Source organism: Callithrix jacchus, chromosome 8 (genome assembly GCF_049354715.1).
Source record: "Callithrix jacchus isolate 240 chromosome 8, calJac240_pri, whole genome shotgun sequence".
In the NCBI taxonomy this organism is placed as follows: Eukaryota; Metazoa; Chordata; class Mammalia; order Primates; family Cebidae; genus Callithrix; species Callithrix jacchus.
Genome location: NC_133509.1, coordinates 140,315,829 through 140,337,823, shown reverse-complemented (window position 1 = coordinate 140,337,823; position 21,995 = coordinate 140,315,829). Strand labels below are relative to the sequence as shown.

Here is a 21,995-nt window from a genome sequence, read left to right as displayed (position 1 = left end):
TCTGCCGGCCGCCGCCGCCCGCACCCAGCCCCGCCCGCCCTGCTGCCCGCGCGCCCATTGGCTCCGCGGCCGGGGCGGGGCCTCGAGAACCCGCCCCCCCGGGCTGGGGGCGTCGCGGGGGGGCGGGGCGCACCTGCCGGGGATGGCGGGGGGGCGGCCCTGCGCCCCTCGTGCTGGTGGTGGCGTCTACAGGGGCCCGCCCGGGCGACGGCGGCGCCGCACGCGCCCCGGCTGTTTCCATGGCGACGTCGGGGCCGCTTGGCCGGGCCATCCCAGGGGCCGCGGGCGGGGTGCGGGGAGCCGGGCCCTCGGCTCGTGGGGAGCCTTGGTGATCCGGGCCTGGGGTCCGCCACGCCCGGCCCTGGGCGCCCAGGCTGCGTTCCGCTGCGGGAAGGGGTCGCGGGCTCCGGGAGGACCCCACCCCCACCCCGCCGCGCGCCGCGCCCGCCCCGCTTCCCTTTGTTGCTCGGTTACCATAGCAACAGGCGCGCCGCGGGAGCGGAGTCGGATTCCCGGCAGGCGCGGCCCCCACCCCAGCCCCGCCCCGCCCGTGCCCGCGTCCCGCCCCAACACTGTCTGTGGTGCTGAAGGGTTCTCGGGTGGAGGGCAGGGCTCAGGAAGGAAGGCGCCGCCACCGCCAAAAACAGCGCGAGGAGCTGCTGGAAGGGCTGGGGGAGGTCGGCCTCTGCCTCCGAGGCCGGGAGGGGGCGGCGGGCACCAGCGCCAAGGAGCTTGCGCTAAAGGCGTCCTCCCCAAGACTCCCACCCAGGGGCGGCCCGGGAGGCGGTGGGGAGGTAGGAAGGGAAGGAGTGGGCGTGCCCTCTGTGCCCCGGGCTGGGGCAGACACTCCAGTCCCTTCTGCACCGCCTGGGACCAGCTGCGGGCCTCCCGGCCCAGGCCTGACTTTGAGAGGTCAGGCGGGACATAGAGGGGTCACGCCAGTCACTCCACCCCCACACCCCCACCCCGGCCTCCTCCCACCCGGGCCTGCCAGATCTCTCCCCACTGTGCTGCCTCTGCCCTGAAGCCCCGCAGAGCCTGGCCCCAGTCTGGGAAGTTCCACACCCATGGGCTTCCTGGTGCTATGTCCCCCTAGCCCCTTCTCTGAGCCTCCGGGCTCCGGATGAGCCTCGGACTTGGGAGACAGGCAGTACCCAGAACCCCAGTGATCAGGTCCCATGGGGACAGCTGGCTCCGGACGCCCTTCCCCCAATGTCTTGGAGACTGTGGGCTGGGCATGGAGACCTGCCCCGTTTCCTCTGCGTGGTGCACCAGGTGTGTCTGTGAGCTGACCAGTGGCCCTTGGTGCTCCTGGACCAGGCCTTCATGGCAGCCCTGGCCTGGCCCCCGGGGCAGCACTCTCCTTCCTGCACATACACCCTGCAGCCACTGCCATTTCCATGGTGACAGCAGGCCAGAAACATGACCCCCCCACACACCCATGCCTGACTGACCAGCCTGACCAGCTCCCCTCTCTGCACTTGGGACCTGTGCCAGCCAAGGCAGAAGACGGCGAGGAGGCGTCAGCCAGAACCCTGCCTGGGCAGTCCTTCCTCCCTGGCAGGCCCAGGGGTCCCTAGCAGCAGTGCCTTGCCCAGGCTGGATTCATGGGGCCACTGCCAAACCCTCTCCAGCTCCCTGCCCGGTTCAGCCCAGCTTGGAAGCCTGGGGCTAAGCCATTACCCTTCCTGACTTGGCCCCACCTCTGCTCCCTGTGGGGCCTGCTCTGGAGGACAGGGCCCTTCTCAAGGGAGAACACCTGCCTCGAGTTCCCTTACCCTGCCAGAAGAGTGTCTGGGTGGAGGCAGGCCCCTCCCAGGGTGGCAGCAAAGGAATGGCATTCGGCACTGGCCAGGTGCCCTGGAGACACACGGCAGGTGGGGGGGGAGTGGGACAAGGAGAGTGTCCAGCTGCTGCACTGCCCTCACCCCAGCCGCAGTCCCTGGGCAGCAGCCAGAGGCTCCCTGATGCGACGGGCTGGTCTGAGCCTGGCAGGCATGGGTCGGGATCAACGGGTGCACAGCCGTGGCCTTGGTCTCCACCTGTGAGGCTGTGGTGGGTCACAGGCAGGGGCAGCAACAGAGCAGGATGGGCCCCGAGTGGAGAGGGGGCCAGAGGACACGGCTGGTGTGAAGGGAGCTGGCAGGGCCAATGGCTGTGAGTGGGGTGGCATCACGTCCCCAGGCAGCAGTGGTCTGGTGCCTTCTGCCATCCTGTGACACTGGCAGATGGTAGGCAGGGCCCCCGCTCAGCTCCACTGCAGGGAAGCCAGGGCTGGGTAGAGTGGGGGCCAAGAGGCCCCTGGCAGGGAGGGGTGGAGCTGGCAGGCATGACAGCACAATGGCCACCTTGAGACACCCCTGGCCCTGGGGAGCTGCAGCCCTGTGGGATTGCTGGTGCAGGGAGCAGGCTGCTGTCCCATCAGCAGGGAACTCCAAATGAGGACACAGCAAAGCTGGGAGACCCTAACCCTGCTCTCCGCAGCCCGCACCCTTTCTAAGCCCAGGTTGAGACCCCTGAGCAGCTCAGGCCTCATCCAGCACAGGTGGCCAGAGCCTGGCCCTGGGAGGACATTGAGGCTTGGGTGTCTGGCCAGGGAGGGTGTCTAGGGTGGGAGAGGACCCTTCTTCTCAGGGCCTCCCTGCCCTTGGGACAGAGACCAGGGCCTGAGACACATCACAGTCCACATGTGGACTCCAGAAAAGGACAGGACTGGGGGTGGACAAGCTGCTGAGGCCAGCATTGTGGGGCAGGCCTTGGCCTGGGGAGGGGGGCAGCACTCAGGCAGGCGAGGGGGCTGGGGCCTTCACCAAGACCCTGCCCCGTCCTCCAGATCCCTGGGGCTGGAAAAGGCGTCAGAGGCGGCTGTGTCCTTCATGAGGTCGGGGCCGGGAGACACACTACAGACACGTCTCCTCAGGCTGTGGGGTCACTTGAATGCAGGCTAGAGATTCCAGTTGGCTGCGGGGGGCGGGGGTGTGTGTGTGCACTGCAGCTGAGTCCCCAACCCAGTCCTGTCACTGCTGGGCCCCAGCACAAATTCCCAGGGGAGGCCAGGACACCCCCCCCCCTTATCTTTGTCTTCCAGGAGGCAGCAAAAGTGGTTTCTATTTTAATTCCCTGGTGAGAGATTACTGCATGACAGACGCCTGGGTGGGCTGGGTGAGCAAAGGCACAGCTCCAGGGAGAGGCAGAGGAGCCACCCCCGTCCCCCGGAGAGGAGGTGGCGTGGCCCGAGGGGTGGTCTGCAGCCAGGCTATCCACGGGACCCCTCCTTCTGGTGGCCTGGCCTGTCCCTGTCCCTGGGCCTGCAAGTCGGGTGCCCGGGGATGGGCCAAGCAGGGCCTCTGGGAACACGCTTACTGAAATCTGAGCAGATTCTCACTGTTGAGTGACCACCTGCTGGGGGCCGCAGCTCTGGGCAGAAACCCTCGGGCGGCTGGGACCAGGCTCTGCAGAACCAGGAGGTTGGGCCCCCAGCTGGAGCTCTCCAAGGCCTCGCTAGCCCAGCTGTGCTGGCTGCCCTGGTGGGAGGGAGCCACAAGCCCAGGGTCTTCAGCAGGGCCAGCTCTGCCTGGTAGGGGGCAGCCCCAGGCCCACCACTGCAGCCCTGCTCCACAGGGGAAGGGGGCCGGGCCCTGAGACCCCTTGCTGCCCCTTGTGGAGATAGAGGGGTCATGCTGGTCACTCCACCCCCACACCCCCACCCTGGCCTCCTCCCACCCAGGCCTGCCAGACCTCTCTCCTCGTGCTGCCTCTGCCCTGAAGCCCGGCAGAGCCTGGCCCCAGTCTGGAAAGCTCCGCACCCACAGGCTTCCTGGTGCTATGTCCTCGGAGCCCCTTCTCTGAGCCTCCTGGCCCCAGCTGAGCCCCGGACTTGGGAGACAGGGAGAGGGCACTGCGCCAGGCCTGACAGGGAGAGCAGCAGAGCCTGGAGGCCGGGTGGCTCTCCAGGGGCCTCCCGCTCCAGGGCAGGGGCACGGCCAGGGCTGCCCGAGGAGGGTGGGGGCCCCAGGGCCTAAGTCAGGGAGAGGGACTGGGAGCAAAAGACGGGGAAGAACCAGTTGTTTTTTTTCTTTTTATAAGATTTTTTACTTTGTTTCTGTTTAATATGAAAATTACTTGAAAAGACAAGGGGCCAACCCCGCCAGGCAGCTCGGCCGCGCGGTCCTAACATTCCAGGTGTAAGTTACAGAGCTCAAGTTCATCTACAAAAAAAGTAATAAAAATAAAATTTAAAATGGCACCTTCAACAGAACACAACAAAACCTTAGGGCCCGGCCTCCGGGCAGGAAGCCCCGCAGCACAGGGGCACGCGTGGGTGGCCCCGCATCTCCGCTCCAGCCGAAAAGTAAACACGAAGCTAAAAACACGGCTCCTCGGTTCGGGAATAAGTTGGCGGCGCTTCCTCCTCTCCTCCCCAGGGCCGAGGCGCGCGTTGCTCTGCAGGTGAGGGCGGGAGGTGGGGCACTACCAAACTGAGGGGGCGGGCGGCGGGCTGGCTGGGAAGGGCCGCGTGGGCGCTGGGGCGGGCGAGGGTGGGGCGGCCGCAGGCGGGGGCGGCCCCTAGTCCTCGATGACGATGGGCTCGTCGTTGACCGGCGCGGGCGGCGCTGGCCGCAGCGGCAGGGCCTGGCTCTGGCGCAGGGCGATGGGTCTGTAGGGCCGGCGGGCAGCCCGCTTGGTTTCCGAGGACGAGAGCAGTTTGCGGATTTTCCTGCGGGCAGAGGTGGCGGTGAGGGCCGGGACGCTGCTCGGAGCCCGCCCGCCTGCCCCGGGAAGGCCCCACCTGGTCTCCTCCGTGGCCATGTAGAACACGTCATCTGGGGCGTCGATCCAGTTCATCCGCCGCCGCTTGACCGGGGGCAGGGAGCCCCCCCGGATCAGGCGCACTTTGGTGGGGTAGGACTTCCCGTTAAGCAGGAGGTTCCGGCTTGGTCCCTGCAGAGGGGGTGCGCTTCCTGGGCAGCCGGCCGAGGGCCAGCTCCACCTCAACCTGCAGGCTCCTGCTGAGCGGGGCCCCAACCACGGCCGCCTGGAGACCCCCCACCCCACCCCATGAGCTACTCATACTCCCGCCCCAAGCCAGGGTGGCCCTGGACTGTGTGGCCCACACCGCTGGCCTGGCACAGAGGCCACGGTCCCCACATGCTGCAGCCCCTCTGGTCCTGCCAGGCCTCCTGGAGGCTTCCACGTGGCACTGGGCAGGGCCGGCTACCCCCCGAGAGCTTCCCAAGGGTGAGCACATGTGTGCCACATCATGGGCTGTCCCTCTTACCATGTGCCTGGACTGTCCGTGGTTTGCCAGACCTGACGAAAAATGTAGAAGAGAAATGAGGTTCAGAGAGCGCGTCCTGCACCCCCACCACCCACAGCTGCCTCAGCCACCCCGGGACAACGGGCTGGGGCCACCCGACAACCAAGCCACAGCCCACACCCGGGATGGGCCTGGGGGATGTGGGGCCTCGCCTCCCCAGGTCCTGGGCCGTCTGGTGGCCCCATTGCTCTCTGATCGGTGAGAGACACATTGGCTTGAACTCCAGGCAGGAGCCCAGGAGCCTTGGACGTCACAGCTGCACAGGGGCCGGGCCGCCCACCCACTCGCCTGCCTGTGCAGAGACAAGCAAAGCCTGGCATGGCCGTCAGTAGAGCAGTGGCATAAGCCCCTCTGCGGGCAGCCATGCTGTAGGCCTTGGTCCACCAGGAAGCCAGGCTTCTTCCCAAGGCTCCGAGCTGCCTTCACTGGCCAGGTCCAGGGCATCAAGAGCCACCAACCCCAGCTGGAAACTCAGGTCGCTGCCCACTGCCCCTGCTGGGCCCCAGCCACCCTGGTGGGGTGCCAAAGGCCTCTGAGTTCCCACAGTAAGGAGCCTAAGGGGCACTGCGGGAGCCGGGCCAAGAGGCAGGCCATGCTCCTGGTGACCCCCAGCCAGGCCCAGGACCTGAGCTGCTATCCCCCACTGCCCTGCCTGTGAGTGTGAGTGTGGGCACACAGAAGCTGGTCTCAGGGCGGTCTGGCTCCCAGCAGGACCAACCCGGAGAGGACAGGATGCCATACTCAGTCAGGTGCCAGGCTTGGGGGCAAACCTGCCAGCTCCAGAAACACTGCTCAGCTGAGGCTGAACAGAAGTGGCCTGTCCAGCCCTACCCACCTGCAGCCACCCCTAGCTTGGGGCACTCCCCTAGGGGCCAACTTGGGCCCTGGAGCCCTGGGTCAGCCTTTCCCTACCAGCTGGCTTAGCCCTGCCGGCAGGGTGGGGTGGGGGCCCAGGTGCCTGCTCCGTAGCGCCCCTGAGCAGCGGCAGCCACACCTCGGGGCACCTGCCGTGAGCCCAGGCCCAGCGCCCAGGGCTGGCCCCTAGCACAAAAGCTACTTACCCAGGTAAGTGCCTACCAGTGTGGTGGACGGCAGAGGGACGAAAACACATGCTTTAGGTTAGTGAGCCGCACGCGCCGTCTGCAGGCCCCGCAGGTGGGGACAGAGCAGGGGCAGCTGGCTGCGTTAGAACGCTAGGGCTCCATGCAGTGGGCAGGCAGGGCCTTGCCCGAGCTCGGCTCACACCTACCCAGGTTGGACAGAGACCCCACCCGCTTTGTGCCAACGCCCCCGGGAGCTGTCTCCACCCAGCCGGCCCCTCTCCAGCGCCGGGGTCCTGGCCCCACATGTCAGGACAGGCACTCCCTCTGTGGCTGAGCCCTCTAAGCCCAGGGCCCCGCCCAGCCAGGCGGCGTGCACTGGCACTCCGTCACGAGCATGGCACGGCTGGGGCTGGAAGTTCAATGGGAACACATCGGCTTTGATCTAACTTGCTGGTTATCCGCTTTTTATAAAACAACGAAACTCAAAGATGCCTGCTGACAAGGACTCCCTCCTGCTTCTACCAATGTTCCCGACAGCAGGCGTCCCAGGAACAGCCAAGGAAAGCCAGCCCAGAGTGTATTGGCCTGGGCCGGTGTGGCCAGGACTAGCCCACGGGGGCAGCCCCAATACCAGATGGCTGGGGCCGGGACAGACACCACTGAAGGCTGGTAGATGGAGGCAGCGGGGACAGGCCAGATGTGCGTGTCCAGACAGGTGGAGACCAGGGAGCCCAACACCTGACCTCAGGCCCACCCAGCACCTCAGCTCATGGGCTGACCCCATAGGACATGCCTGCCAGGGCACCTGACAGCTCCGGGGGGACAGGCTGGCTGTCCTAGATGGCCACTGCCCACAGCCGCCTCCAGGTCCCCAAACTGGCCCCGCTGCCCTGGCCAACACTCTGAGTGAAAGCTGCCTGGGGAGGGGTTGCAGGCATGTCCACACTGGCAGGCCCAGTACCCGCACACCCGGCCCAGGCCTCGGTGCACCTGCGTCCCACACACCTGGCCTCCCCATGCTGGGCTTGGTCCTATCTGCTCTTCCCTGAGGGGCCTGGGGTCCCACAGCCCCTAATCCAACCAACTGGCACAGAGCACCGAATCCATCACCCGATAGAAGGCACCAAGCCTGGGTGCAAGCTCAGTTGCCCACAGCCTGCCAGACACCCTCACTGTCCCCACTGTTCCCCCACAGGCAGGCGCACGAAAGGATTGCAGGCACAGCATGGGCGGCCCACAAGCTGAGGCTGGCAGCATGCGGGCGGTCACAGCGCGATGGCAGACAGCGCAAGCAGGGCGACAGGGCCACACATGCCAGGACAGTCCACTGACAGGGCGTGGGGCCAGGGGACTGAGGGCCAGATGCCTGGGCTCGGGGGCGGGGGGGGTCTCAACAAAGGACCAGTGGCGTTGGGAGGAGTGGGGGGACTGGGCCGTGGCCTGGCTCCCATGGACTGCCCCAAGCATGGGCCCCGGGCCGCCCGCCGAGGGGACACACTCAGCAGCACAGTACAGGCATCACGGGCGCAGCGCCCGCCCGTGGCCCCAGGCCTTACCCCTACTGGGCATCAAGAGGCGCTTCTTCATGTTGCCTGGCAGCGCCGGGGCAGGAGAGAGGGAGAGAAGATAGCATCAGCACGCACCGCGGTCGCCCCGGGTGGGTGACGAGGGCCACACTCACCGGGCAGGGCAGGCCCGGACTCACCGGGCGAGGGAGCCACTCACCATCCACCCCGTTGTGCTGCTCGTAGCTGCGTTTGCCCAGGATGGTGGGGGAGCCGTTGTTGATGACGGGGGTCGCCTTGGCAGGTGTCAGGCTGCTGAGCACGCTGGACACGCTCTTCACGGGGTCAGGCTTGGGGGGACGGGGGTGGGTCTCTGCCGGGAATGACACAGGCAGAGCAGGTCACCTCTGCCCAGCAGGGGGCGGGTGGGCAGCCTCCAGCCCTCGTGGTTCCGGGACACCACCAGGAACTCGGCCCCATCCTGACTGGGGTGGATGTGGAGGGGTCGTCACAGAACCAGGGGCCCAGGAGCTCTAAGTGCCCTCCGAGGGGGCATGCCCAGGCCAATCCTGCACCCAGGGCTTCCAGGGAGCAGCGAGACTGCCTGGCAGCGCCCAGGCCCCTCTGCCCCAGCCAACAGGGTCCAGACACCGGCCGTGAGCACAGCACGCCTGTTAAGCAGGCTGGCTGCTGCTCAGACTGCGAACCGACCACCCGGCCAGCCTAGCCAGGGACACAGCTGCTGAGGGCCAGCCCTGACACCGGCCACCTCTTCCCACAGGACAGGAGCCCATGACCCTAAACAGGGCAATGCCAAAGCCACTTGAGTGTGCAGAGCACACTTAGCTCAGGGCTCTGGAATGTCCTGCCCAGGACAGTCACCCCTGTGTCGGGAGGGCGGCCGCACAAGCCCACTCCAGCCCAGCACGCTGGTGAGCCGCCCCCCACCACCACTGACGTCTGGCCCGGCCCCTCAGGCTGCTTCTGGCTGGGCCAGGGTAGCTGGCTAAGATTCTCGGGTGTCCTCAGAACCTCAAAGGCAAGGGAACCCCCGCCCGAGGCTGCAGGCCAGGTGTGCCCCTCCCCCTGCCCAGGCCCTGCAGAGGCTCAAGCGCTGCCCCTGTGGTGTGGGCGTTGCTCGGGGTGTACTCCCGGCATTACAGGCATGGGTGTACCCCATCCAAACCCAGACCTTCAGGCCCCAGGGACGATCAGGACACAGGAACCAGGGTAGGAAGGCTGGCAGGGAAGCCCCCTGGGTGTGCCCTGAGGAGGCTGGCCCTGCAGAAGATGGGGCGGCAGCCACTCCGCCTGAACCCCATCAGGCCCCAGGAGCAGAGAGCAGCCTGGGTCCCAGTGGGTCTGCCTGAGGCTGGCACAGTGCAGAGTACCCCAAAAGGACGGTTCCAGGCCCTGGGGGGCTGTCCAGGAGATGCCGCCTAGAGAAGGCTGGGAGCACCCGTGCGTGAGCTTGGGTCAGAAGCTGCCCGCAGGCAGCACCGGGAGCCCTCCTCGCACCCGGCCTGCTCACCGAGATACCGGAGCACAGCTTCCAGCGGCTTGCGCGCCGCCTGCTTCAGCACCAGTGGGCTCTGGGAGGCTTCGGGTAGCCGCGCTGTGCCTGCAGGGACCACACAGCGTGAGGGGTGTGGTGCCCCAGGGAGCACGGGACCCTGCCTGCGCCTTGACCAGGGAGCCCTCACGGGGCTCGGCCATGCCAGCACCAGAAGGAAATGGGGCTCCCTCGTCCAGGACTCCCCTCGGGGCTGTGGGCTGGGCCCCAAGGTTGCTGCTCCTCCCCACCACCTGTCGGAACAGCGTAAGCGGGTGTCAGGGTGACTCACACTCGGCCTTGATGGCCGCGCTGTTGATGGGCAGGTAGGGGTGCCTCGCGGCATGCCATGGGCGCAGGATCTCACGGCACAGCCGCCGGGCAATCCGCGTCAGCTTCGTCGTGTGCAGATAGAAGGCCTGCCGGGTCTTCATGGCAAACTTGGGGCTCCCGCTGCTCCGGGCTGGGAGGCCGTGGGGACTCTGCGGAAGGGGGCGCAACCGCCCCGACACAGCGCCATGACTGGGGGCCGAGGACCGCAAGGCAGATACGCCCGCAGCCGGCAGGGCGGGCACCCCCCCCTTACCATGTTACTGCGGTTTGGTCCTGGCCTCTCTCCATCTAACCGGGTTGGCATTTTCAAGCCACCATATTTCTTCCAATATGTCCAACAAGATGCGCAGAGACGACACTGCATGTTAGGGGGACCCCAAGAATACCACTGGTAAGACTGTGTGGCTACGGACAACAAAGTTGGAAATACACAGATTCTTAAGCAGAACCAGCGAAGTCAGGATTCCCCGCCGCCCCCACGCCCGCCCCCACCACCAGGCGTCCCACACACGTCCCCAGGGCCTTCCCAGCCACACCCGTGGGACCCAGCCCCCATCCTCCGTGGGCCTCTCCCGGGCTGGGCCATACTGGAGCCCTCAGGGCCAGCACAGGCACCACGGCCCACAAGGTGGGCGTGCGGTGCCCCCAGCCTCCCAGGGCACTTACTGTAACAGCTCTCGCAGGCCCGGCCAGCCCCAGGGCTCTGGCCCGGCGCACTCGTGCCATTCACCACGCCGGCCTTGACGTTGTTGACGCTGATTTGGTTCGGATTTGGCTTGTTACTTAGAGAAGGAAAGAGGGAGGAAGGAGTTGCAGGCGCATGAGCCTCAAGGGCCCATCTGCCCAGCACACACTGCGGCTGACCGCCTCGCCCAGAACCACGTCCCGGCACCCCTCGGCCTCGGCCGACCGCCTCGCCCAGAACCATGTCCCGGCACCCCTCGGCCGCCCTGACCGCCTCGCCCAGAACCACGTCCCGGCACCCCTCGGCCGCCCTGACCGCCTCGCCCAGAACCACGTCCCGGCACCCCTCGGCCGCACTGACCGCCTCGCCCAGAACCACGTCCCCGCACCCCTCGGCCTCGGCCGACCGCCTCGCCCAGAACCATGTCCCGGCACCCCTCGGCCGCCCTGACCGCCTCGCCCAGAACCACGTCCCGGCACCCCTCGGCCGCCCTGACCGCCTCGCCCAGAACCACGTCCTCGAAACCCTTGCCCCTGGCAGGGATCTTCCTTTCTCCCCTTTCAGTTCCTAGAAGTGGCTCCTGCTGAGGTCTGAGCCGCTCAGGCCCCCAAGCTCCTCCCCAGCATGGAGCCCAGTTCAGGGACTGAACCCTGGCGGTGTATGTTGGAATCTGAATGCCCCCTTACTGACCAGGAGTCCAGGACAATGGAGACATGGCCACTGTGTCTGCAGCCAGAGCCACCCAGCCCTGAGCCACCCTCCTGGGGGCTGCCCCAGCCTTCCCAACCTCTGAGTCCGAGCTTCCCAACCTCTGAGTCCGAGCTTCCTTGGGACCGGCCTGGCCCCAGCATCCTGTGCCCACCCTCCCTGAACCCCAGGGCCACGAGGACAATGGCTATGAGGCATACTTACTAGTTGGGAATATAAACCTGCTTTAACTTGCTCTCAGCTTCAGCTGCTTTCAAGCGTTTCTTAAAACAAAAGAGAAGGTCAGAGGTCAGCGAGCCAGGCCCCAGTGGGGGCTGCGGTGCAGACAGACTGGAGGCCACAGGCAGGGACACCAATGTCTCCCCTGGGGAAGAACTTTGAAAAGAGCCCAAGAGGGAAGGAGCGGAGCCTCAGACGCCCAGGCGGAGCTACTCTGGGGGCACAGCCGAGCGGGGGGCTCCGGAGCCTTCCGCCCTCCCACCACAGCACTGCACCCCACCTTTTGGGGAGAGGATGGGCGTGGGATGTGGAGGCGGCAGGCCCTGGGCACTGGGGTGGCAGGCGGGCTCACCTGCTGCACGTATCTGTCGGTGGTCTTCCACATGTAGTAGTACTCAATGATGCTGGTAAGCGACTTCCATGGGAGCTGGCAGGAGGAGGTGTGTCACACAAGCAGGAAGGGGCAGGAGGGAGGCACGTCACATGGGCAGGGATGGGCTGCGGCCAGAGGCCATGGAGGGGGCAGGAGGGCTGTGGCAGGAGGTGGGAGGGCAGGGTGGGCATGGTGCCCTGAGGCCAGGCTCCTGAGGCAGGAGGGTGCACAGGGCAGCTGAGAGGCAGGTTCCCCCCACCAGGTGCCAGAACACTGTGATACCAGGGGAAGAGGAGCTGGCACAGGGTCAAGGTCGAGACCCTGCCAAGTGGTACTGACAATGCGGGCTCCAGTTCAGCCTTTATTTTTCTTTTGAGATGGTGTCTCACTCTGTCGCCCAGGCTGGAGTGCAGTGGTGTGATCTTGGGTCACTGTAACCACCGTCTCCTGGGTTCAAGAGATTCTCTAATCCCAGCTTCCTCGGTAGCTGGGACTAAAGGTGCCCGCCACCATACCTGGCTAATTTTTGTATTTTTAGTAGAGACGGGGTTTCACCATGCTGACCAGGCTGGTCTCGAACGCCTGACCTTGTGATCCACCCGCCTCGGCCTCCTCAAGTACTGGGATCACAGGTGTCAGCCACTGTGCCCGGCCATCTCAGCCATTTCTTTTTTTTCTTTTTTTTTTTGAGACGGAGTTTCGCTCTTGTTACCCAGGCTGGAGTGCAATGGCGTGATCTCGGCTCACCGCAACCTCCGCCTCCTGGGTTCAGGCAATTCTCCTGCCTCAGCCCCCTGAGTAGCTGGGATTACAGGCATGCGCCACCATGCCCAGCTAATTTTTGTATTTTTAGTAGAGAGGGGGTTTCACCATGTTGACCAGGATGGTCTCGATCTCTTGACCTCGTGATCCACCCGCCTCGGCCTCCCAAAGTGCTGGGATTACAGGCGTGAGCCGCCGCGCCCGGCCACCATTTCTTAAAGTTGTACTTTATCTTCTCTATACTCTGAATTTCTTACAACATTCCTTTTCTGGGTTAGAGTTTAACATGGCTGGGTGCCATTGCTCACACCTGCAATCCCAGCACTTTGGGAGGCCAAAGTGGGTCACTCACTTGAGCCCAGGAGTTCAAAACCAGCCGGGGTAACATGGCAAAACCTCGTCTCTACAAAAATTTTAAAGTGAGGCAGGAGAATTGAGGCTGCAATGAGCTGTGATTGAGCCGCTGCACTCCAGCCTGGGTGACAGAGCAGGACCCTGCCCCAGAAAGTTTAACTTGGCCAGGTGCAGTCGCTCACACCTGTAATCCCAGCTACTCAGGAGGCTGAGGCCAAGAACTGCTTAAACCTGGGTGCTGGAGGCTGCAGTGAGCCGAGATCGCGCCTCTGCACTGCAGCCTGGGTGACAGAGTGAGACTCCGTCTCATAAAAAAGATAAAAAGCTTGACGTTACCACTTCCTTCTCCCATCTCCCTTCTTTCCTGCCTGACCTCACTGCTCGCGTTCGTGTGGTTTTCGCCTTTTGCACACAGCGGCGTAGAAAGCCAGGTCGTTCCCCGGGCTGTAGTCCCAGCAGTTTCAGGTCGGGAGTGTTTCACCAAGATCACTCCCTAATACCCGGCTACTGTGCTCTGCGGCTCCGTCTTAAGCTTTTAGAATGGCAGCCTTTAACATCTAAGGGCTTGAGTTTGTCTTTTTCTTTCTTTTTGAGATGGGGTCTCACTCTCGCCCAGGCTGCAGCGCAGTGGCGCGATCCGGCTCACTGCAATCTCTGCCTCCCGGGTTCAAGCGATTCTCCCGCCTCAGCCTCCTGAGTAGCTGGGATTACAGGTGCTCACCACCATGGCCGGCTCATTTTTGTATTTTCAGTAGAGATGGGGTTTCACCATACTGGCCAGGCTGGTCTCAAACTCCTGACCTTGGGATTCACCCACCTCGGCCTCCCAAAGTGCTGGGATTACACGTGTGAGCACCGCGCCCGGACCTAGGGCTTGTTTTTCAAGTCCAGCACTGGGGTCTGAGGATCTCACCTGTAAAGTTCTTGCTTCTCTGGCATTTACCAACTCGATCAAGGTAACTGACCTTCCACAGACACAGACAGCCAACTGTGCTCTGTGGCTGGGATTTCTCTAAACAACCTGTCTTATTAAATAGGGTTCAGATCCTTCCTCAGCCTGGTCCACTGCATCTGCCAGGAAGGAGAGCAGGGCCAGCTGCCTCCACACGGCCCCCGAGCTGCGGCCTCCCAACCCCACACCCGGAAACGGCCCCCAGCCCCAGCCTCCCGACCCCGCACCAGGACACGGCCCCCCAGCCCCAGGCTCCCAACCCTGCACCTGGACACGGCCCCCCAGCCCCAGCCTCCTGACTCTGCACCCAGACATAGCCCCCAGCCCCAGCCTCCCAAGCGCTGCCTCGGGGGGAACCACGTGCAAGAGGGTGTCCCTCAAACTCTGCCCTGGTCTGAGCCTCGCTGGTGAGTTCTGTTCCTGGAACCTCATCCTCTTGTCTGAAAAAGCTCTGCTCTTCTTGATTTGTCTTAAAGACAATAGAGAGATCTACATGTGCTCTACAGAGGCCGCTGGCCCCAGGGACAGTCAGGGACTCCTCCCGCCTGGCAGGCTCACCCCTCGGCCAGACACCCCCACACAAAGCTGCGGCAGGGCCTCCTCGAGAGCTCACGGCTGGCCCTTCAGGTCCGGGCGCCCCACCCAACCCCGTGTTGTTTCTTCAGAGTTCAGATGCTCCTCCGGCCTCTGCTGGTTTGCGTGCTGCTTTTCATCAGACACCAGCAACCCTGCCATGCCCAGCCCCTCTGGAGGCTCCTCCCTGCCCGGGCACAGGCCCCACCTCCCCAGGGCTGGCGGTCTGGGGCCCCATCACCTTTACATGGCTGTGCTCCTCTCTCTGGGGGCCCATTGGATGCTCTTCTAACAGATTAGTTTAAAAGTTTTTCTTTTCTTTTTATGAGACAGTCTCGCTCTGTCGCCAGGCTGAAGTACAGTGGTGCGATCTCGGCTGACTGCAACCTCTGCCTCCCGGGTTCAAGCAATTCTCTGCCTCAGCCTCCTGAGTAGGTGGGACTACAGGTGTGTGCCACCAAGCCTGGCTAATTTTTTATACTTTTAGTAGAGATTGGGTTTCATCATCTTGGCCAGGCCGGTCTTGAACTCCTGACCTCGTGATCCACCCACCTCGGCCTCCCTAAGTGGTAGGATGACAGGCATGGGCCACCGCACCAGCCGATTTCAAAGTATTTTACGGGAGCTGACAGCGGGACGGTGGGGAGTCCTGACGTGGAGGTACAGGAAGGGCAAGACCCTGCACCATGAAGAACCTCTAGGCCTGTTGCTGGGCCAAACTCACATGAGACAGAGAACAAGGACATGAGGAAAGAGAGGTTCAGCTCAGTGAAAAACAAAGCAAAACCTACTCGAGAGGCTGAGGCAGGAGAACTGCTGGAACCCCGGAGGCGGAGGCTGCAGTGAGCCGAGATTTCGCCACTGCACTCCAGCCTGGGCACAGAGCGAGACTCTCAAACAAAACAAAAACACATCAGAACCAAGCCTGTGGCTGGACGGGGTGGCAAGGGCAGGAAGGTCTCGGTGAGGATCCCTGGCCTCCGCCACCCGGGCCAACGCCTCATCCTCATCGTGCAGCGGTGGCCGCAGTGCGGCCCTCCATTCCCAGGCCCCGCTGGCACCCCCACGCCTGTCTGCTGAGCACACACATGACCTCCTTGGCTGAGCTGCAGTGTGACAGGAGGGACTATGGCTGAGTGCAGCCGAAATGGAACTCGTCCAGCTCCACACAGGGCATCAGGGTGCAGGAGAGGCTCCCTCAACGCACACCCCGCAGCCCACCTGGACATGGGCATGGGCAGCCACTCCACTGTTGCCACCATCAGTACTCACAAAATCTTGCTGAATGTCCGTGAAATCCTTCCCGTATTTTTCCAGGGCCTCCTCGAAAAGGTTGGCCTCTGACGCCGACCACTCCTCCATCTCATCCCTGCAGAGCACGGGCCCGCCCTGTGGCACCAGGGCCGAGATGGCCTTGGAGATGTCGTAGATGTTCTTGTGGAGCGTGTCCATGGCGTGGAACTGTGGCAGGAGACAGCGGGGTCGCCTGGGCTCCCGTGGCACGGCACTCCCGCTACTGTCTTAAGGGCTGGATCCCCTGCTGCAGCCCTGGCAGCCCCTCCCTGCACCCTCTGCACAGGCTGGCCGAGCTTGGGGTGGATAGGAAAGGCCAGTCCAGGTGGAACAGCACCTCCGCAGGGGCCCTAAATGCCTGGGGCAGGGGCTGGGCCCAGGCAGGAGGGAGGGCGCAGCCACCTTGGGCCATGGGTCGCCCCAGGTCCCAGCCCTTGGCCCACTTACCAGGGTGATATCTCGGGAGGCGGCAGCAGCACTCATGTGCAGGCTGGGCTGCCGGACAGAGCTGCTGCAGTCCAGGGCCCGTGCGAAGGTGCCCACGGAGCTGAGGGGAAGAGACACGCTAAGTGCCGTGCAGGACAGGCAGGGGCTCCGCCCATGCACCCCACTCCCGAGGCGCAGGGGACCAGGGCCCACTGGCAGCAAGCGGCAGCCTGCAGGCGTTGTGGACGCCTTGTGTCCTGGGGCCCAGCACCCACCCAGGAAGCCACGTGCATGGCTGAAGGCGTCCCGATAGATTGGCAGCCACCTCGGGGCTCTTTGGGGTTTGCTCTACCTCCCAGGCTGCTGGCAGGGAAGGTGCATGGTCCTCTCCTAGGCCTTTGCCCTGGCCCAGGGCTCTGCTCCCTGACCAGGCCCAGCCCACTTACTCCCAGTGGCCCAGGAGTGGGAGCCACATCAGGGACACGTGCGCTGCACACAGGCCACCCTTCTATTTAATGAAAGGCCTGGGCCCAACACTCCAGAGCCTCTCTGGAACCTGCTGGGGGTCTCAGGGCTGCAGCCCATGGGCTTCATGTTGGGATATGGGATCCAAGACCCCCATGTCCCTGACACCCAGCACAGGGCAGGGAGAACGGGAGCTCCAGGCGCCGCCCCTGCCGGCCTTGCCAGAAGCAGGACTCACCGGGCCACCACCAGGAACTGGTCAATCTGCTTGTCTGTGAGTGGGTTGTGCGCCTCCCACACCTTGGTCTCCAGCTTGGATTGGTCTCGCCCATCCTCCTCGCCTACAGGGAGGAAGTGTGACCAGTCCAGCACGGGCTCTTTGTCGTGCCCCTCCTCCCTGGGGGCAGGGAGCTGCTGGGAGGGGGAGGGGGAAGGGCTGCAGGGCCCGCTAGGTGAGACCGGGGTGTGAGGCTGGATGGAGGCTGTCGCACACACAGGTATACGCACGCACAGTCAGCACACAGTAGCTTCTCAACCCGGGAATGGGGTGCACACTTGAGGGGCCTACTAGCCCCCCCAGAAATGCAGGGCTCCAAGCACCGTGGCCACGAGACATGGGAAGGTTGGTTTGTAGATTTAAATTGAGCTTTTCATTTTTATTTATTTATTTATTTTTGAGACGAGGTCTTGCTCTGTCACCCAGGCTGGAGTGCACTGTAGTGATCTCGACTCACTGCAACCTCTGCCTCCCGGGTTCAAGTGATTCTCCTGCCCCAGCCCCCCAAGTAGCTGGGACCACAGGTGCTGACGGCACAGCTGGCTAGTTTTTGTGTTTTTAGTAGAGATGGGGTTTCATCATGTTGCCTAGGCTGGTCTTGAACTCCTGACCTCAGGTGATCCACCTCCCCGGCCTCCCTAAGTGCTGGGATCACAAGTGGGAGCCACGGTGCCAGGCCCAAACTTTTTATTTTGAGATACTCAAATTCTTCAACCTGATGTTACAAGAGGGTCCTGCCACATCGCAGCAGTGGCAGACCACCTCCAGGACCTTCTGGGGGCACAGGCTCCCTCCTGGCCCCTCTTCAACCTGATGGGCTGTGGGGCAGCCTCTAGGAGCTGGGACGATGGGAAAGCCAAGGCTGGTGAGGAGGCCATGTGACACCAGCGACCGGTCAGGGCAGAGGGCTCTGAGGAAACAGGCTTTTAGTCGCAAAGAACAAGACCGTGGTGTCGGGAGACACCCCCAGGAAAATGTGGCTGAGCGTGGCCCAACCTGACCCGGGGGGAGGACCCGGAGAATGAGCGCCACGACTGTCCTCTGCCCGCTTCTCTGGCCGGAGCTGCCTCCACAGCTCACTGCAGGGGGCCAGCCTCAGGCTCTGCCCGCAGCTCCCAACCAAGGACGACCAAGGGCAGGGCCACCCTCCACTGGGGCACTCGCTGCAGGTCCAGCATGGAGGGAGCTCTTGAGGCTAGGACAGGGCTGGACTCAGTCAAAAGTCCCCAAGAAAACACTATTTCTTGCTAAGAGGCACTGGCTCCCACACCCTGCCCCGAGGGCGGGCTGTTCTGGGCCATGTGTCCAGGGAGGGTCAGGCCTTTCAGCCTCTAGAAAACAATGCCTGGCCAAACCCAGAGGACAGGGTCGGCCACTCAGGGGATGGGGTCAGCCAGGGAAGTGCGGTGTCGCAGAGGGAGGGGTCGCTGCACAGCCCTGGAGGTGAAGGGCCTGGGGTTGTGGGACCAGCAAGGTGGGCTGGGGGTCTCCAGCCTGGGGTGGACTCCTCACCCTGGCTCAGGGGTACCCTGGGGAAGCCGGGGCCCAGCTCCCCAACTGCCAAGCAGCTCTGCCTGTCCTCACCGCTGATGACAGTCACACTCCCTCTGACATTTCACTCACTAAAGGCAGGTACACAACGAGTGTGCAATTTTCTATCACTCAAGAGGAACATGGCCTCCGGGAGGTGTGGAGGGCTCTGGAAGCCCCGGCCCGGCCCTTCAGCAGCTGTTGAGAGCCCTGCCCCTTGTACCACTGGCCCACAAGAATGGCAGGGCAGCGGGGAAGGCAGTGTGGGTGGGGAGGCCAGCTCTGCGGCTGGCTCAGGCTGGGGGATCCTCAGCCCCATCACTCCAGGCCCTGCAGAGCTCCACCAGGTCTCCCCAGGCTGGATCTCGGCCATGTGTGCATGGGAGGACGGGGGCGCCTCACGGCCCATTCTCCCACCAGGCTGAAGGCGAGGCTCGGGCTGGAGGCATGGAGGCGCCAGGTGAGGGCCTCTGACCTGAGGCGGCTCCTCACTCTCTGGCCCTCAAGTGATCTGCGCTCTCACCTGTCTCCCAGCCATGGATGCTGCCTTTCCACTGGGGCGCGGTTGCCAGGCCTTCACCCTTGGCCAGGCCAGAAGGACAGGACAGCCCCGGGCTGGGAGACCCAGAAATGACAACAGGGCACCCTGAAGGCCACAGCCCAGGCCCAGCACAGCACGGCACAGGACAGCACAGCGGCCTCCGCAGGCTCAGACCCACCCTACCGAAGAACCCAGCCTGGAAAGCAGACTCAAGGAGAGATGCAGAGCAAAACACACCAGTAAGGAACCTGGTGGCCTCAAATGAAATGAAGCCCGTGGCAGGCCGGGCTGGGTGCTCAGCAAAACTGTAACAGCCTTAGAGGTGAGAAGTCATGTCCATGAGAAGCCAGGAAACAGGAAGTGAGCTCAGGCCGGGCGCGGTGGCTCATGCCTGTAATCCCAGCACTTTGGGAGGCCGAGGCGGGCGAATCACGAGGTCAGGAGATCGAGACCAGCCTGGCCAACATGGTGAAACCCCGTCTCTACTAAAAATGCAAAAAATTAGCCAGGTGTGGTGGCGTGAGCCTGTAGTCCCAGCTACTCAGGAGGCTGAGGCAGGAGAACTGCCTGAACCCAGGAGACTCACTTGAAGCCAGGAGGCAGAGGTTGCAGTGAGCCGAGATGGCGCCACCACACACTCCAGCCTGGGCAACAGAGCCATACTCCATCTCAAAAAAACAAAGCTCAGGGAAGAGATGGGGTGGCAGAGGGTGCTAGACCATGACCATGAGACCAAGGAAAAATGGGCCAAATGGGACATGAGGAGAGGGAGGGAGGACGCCTGGAGGCCAGGTCCCCACCAGCACGCTGCCAGCCTCTGGCCCAACACCTGTCCACCTGAGTCCAAGGAAAGAGAGTGTGCAGGACTGAGGTTCCCACATGTGAGGCTGAAAGTCCCCTTTAGATGCTGCCACAAGTCCCAGAGACTCAGGGCTCACCCAGGCAAGCTACTCCCTGACCCTACTGACGGCCACTGTCCACAAGGAAGACAGAGACCCTCCGAAGTCACATGGCTAGCAGGGGCTCCAGAGTCCAAGGCTCATCACAAGAACATTCCAGAAAGATGGAGGAGAGAGAAGCCAGGACCCCAGGTCAACATCTGAGCGGAGCAGAGGTGAACACGCTACGGCAACAGGACACGGAGAGGCTGAGGGAACGGTGACCCCACATGCCAGCCACGTGCTGGGCTGCCAGCCCAACTCCAGAGCATGATTTTTCACACCACGGGCTCAGCCACGTGGGGCTGGCTGGGGGAGGAGGTGAGACAGCTGACCCTCCTAGACACTGTCTTTAGGGACAGAGGGGTCCACAGAACCGCCATGGCACCAGAGGCAGCTGGTGGGCGCTCACAGCCAGCCCCAATTCTGGCCCAAGTACCCAAATATAGACCCAGACGTCGACCGCCCTGTGTGCCCAGAGAGAGGTGGGGGTCTTTCCCCCGGCCCAGCACCTCCCAGAGCAGGAACGCTAGCAATGCAGCAGCCCCTCGAGCCCAGTGCTGGAGCCCACAGGTGCCTGAGGAAGGCGGCACCCCAGCAACCGTGAGGCGCACCAGCACCTCACGTACCAACAACAAGAACATCAAACAGCCCTGGCTACTCAGGAGGCTGCGGCTTGAATCACTGGAGCCCAGGACCTCAAGTCCAGCCTGGGCAACACAGCAAGACCTGCTGCTCTCAAAACAAACCAAAACAGGAAAACCACCAAACGCCTTGATTACGACGGCAAGAAGCAAAGCTGCAAGTCCCTGCTGACCCTTGCGGGCAGAGCCTTGGTCTGGAGGGCAGCCTCAAAGCCCTGCACAGCAGAGAGATGAGGGACAGGGTACAGAAGGGTACACAGGGAGCCCCAGGACTGCTGGGGGCGCTGAAGCACCCAGCAGAGGGAAGCCACCTGCACCCGGGGTGACTGGAGCTCACAGCCACAGAGTGGGGCACCCACAGGTAAGACACACAACGCAGGTAGATTCATCCAGAAGAAAATGTCTGGAGACAAAAAGAACTTTAAGAAAGTTATGCGCCCGGTGCAACGGCTCGCGCCTGTGATCCCAGCACTTTGGGAGGCTGAGGCAAGCAGATCATTTGAGGTCAGGGGTTTTAGACCAGGCTGGGCAACACGGCAGAACCCTGTTTCTACTAAAAATACAAAAACTCAGCAGGGTGTGGTGGTATGTGCCTGCAGCCCCAGCTATATGAGAGGTTGGGGTGGGAGCGTCATCCACGCCTGCAGTGAGCTGTGATCGCACCACTGCACTCCAGCCTGGGTAACACAGCCAGACCTCATTAAAACAAACAAACAAAAAAAAGGGTAGGGCCAGGCGCGGTGGCGCACGCCTGTAATCCCAGCGCTTTGGGAGGCTGAGGTGGGTGGATCACCTGAGGTCAGAGGTTCGAGACCAACCTGACTAACATGGTGAAGCCCTGTCTCTACTAAAAATATAAAAATTATCTGGGCGTGCTGGTCGGCACCCATAATCCCAGCTACTCAGGAGGCTGAGGCAGGAGAATCACGTGAACCCAGGAGGTGGAGGTTACAGTGAGCAGAGATCGTGCCATTGCACTCCTGCCTGGGTGACAAAGCAAGACTCCATCTGAAAAAAAGAAAAACAAAAACTGCCACAAAGAAACCAGGTCTCCTGGTGCAGGGACAGCTGGTCACCGCATCTGCCTGGGGCTTCCCCAGAACCCCAACACCACCAGGAGTGGGTGGGGAAGGCTCCAGGATACCAGCGCACACGCACCACCCACGTGGACAGAGCCCAGGCCTCCAGGCCTGCACCTGCCACCACCAGTCACACACGAGTCCCTGCCATGGCGGCCGTGTCCCAGCCCCTCTCACCCAGTATCACCTGGGGGGCAGGACAGGACGGAGGGCACATGCCCAGGGCGGCCCCCCCCGTACCTTCTTTTAACAAGTCGGTGATGTCCGCCTGGTACCGGTTCCCCACTCGAATCTCCCCTTTATCCGCCAGCAGGGTCTTCTGCTGTGGGTCGTAGACTAGAGAATAGAAGAAGAAATCCTGGAAAACAACACAGGAGACAGAGGCATCAGCGGGGCCAGGGCCGCTGGGAACGTGTTGCCCGGAGC

The 21,995-nt window shown here is 63.3% G+C and overlaps 1 protein-coding gene across 9 annotated transcripts in view; it reads right to left on the bottom strand.

The window, feature by feature from the left end:
- Positions 1–4,067: 4,067 nt before the first annotated feature.
- The window catches only part of MTA1 (metastasis associated 1), a 57,747-nt gene continuing 39,819 nt past the window's right edge, over positions 4,068–21,995 (bottom strand). For 3 of the 9 annotated variants that reach the window (XM_035261725.3, XM_035261728.3, XM_054240410.2), the window contains 16 exons: positions 21,810–21,927; positions 16,799–16,901; positions 16,117–16,216; positions 15,649–15,837; positions 11,715–11,789; positions 11,348–11,406; positions 10,417–10,532; positions 10,004–10,155; positions 9,710–9,899; positions 9,397–9,486; positions 8,086–8,238; positions 7,917–7,952; positions 6,379–6,390; positions 5,279–5,310; positions 4,790–4,941; positions 4,068–4,717 (listed from right to left, as the gene is read on the bottom strand). In XM_035261725.3, the coding sequence (XP_035117616.1) occupies positions 4,567–4,717; positions 4,790–4,941; positions 5,279–5,310; positions 6,379–6,390; positions 7,917–7,952; positions 8,086–8,238; positions 9,397–9,486; positions 9,710–9,899; positions 10,004–10,155; positions 10,417–10,532; positions 11,348–11,406; positions 11,715–11,789; positions 15,649–15,837; positions 16,117–16,216; positions 16,799–16,901; positions 21,810–21,927 (1,728 nt within the window). In that variant the 3' untranslated portion in view covers positions 4,068–4,566. The remainder of the gene's footprint in view (positions 4,718–4,789; positions 4,942–5,278; positions 5,311–6,378; positions 6,391–7,916; positions 7,953–8,085; positions 8,239–9,396; positions 9,487–9,709; positions 9,900–10,003; positions 10,156–10,416; positions 10,533–11,347; positions 11,407–11,714; positions 11,790–15,648; positions 15,838–16,116; positions 16,217–16,798; positions 16,902–21,809; positions 21,928–21,995) is intronic. The other 6 variants (XM_035261726.3, XM_035261729.3, XM_078335905.1 and 3 more) reach the window with 3 other exon arrangements.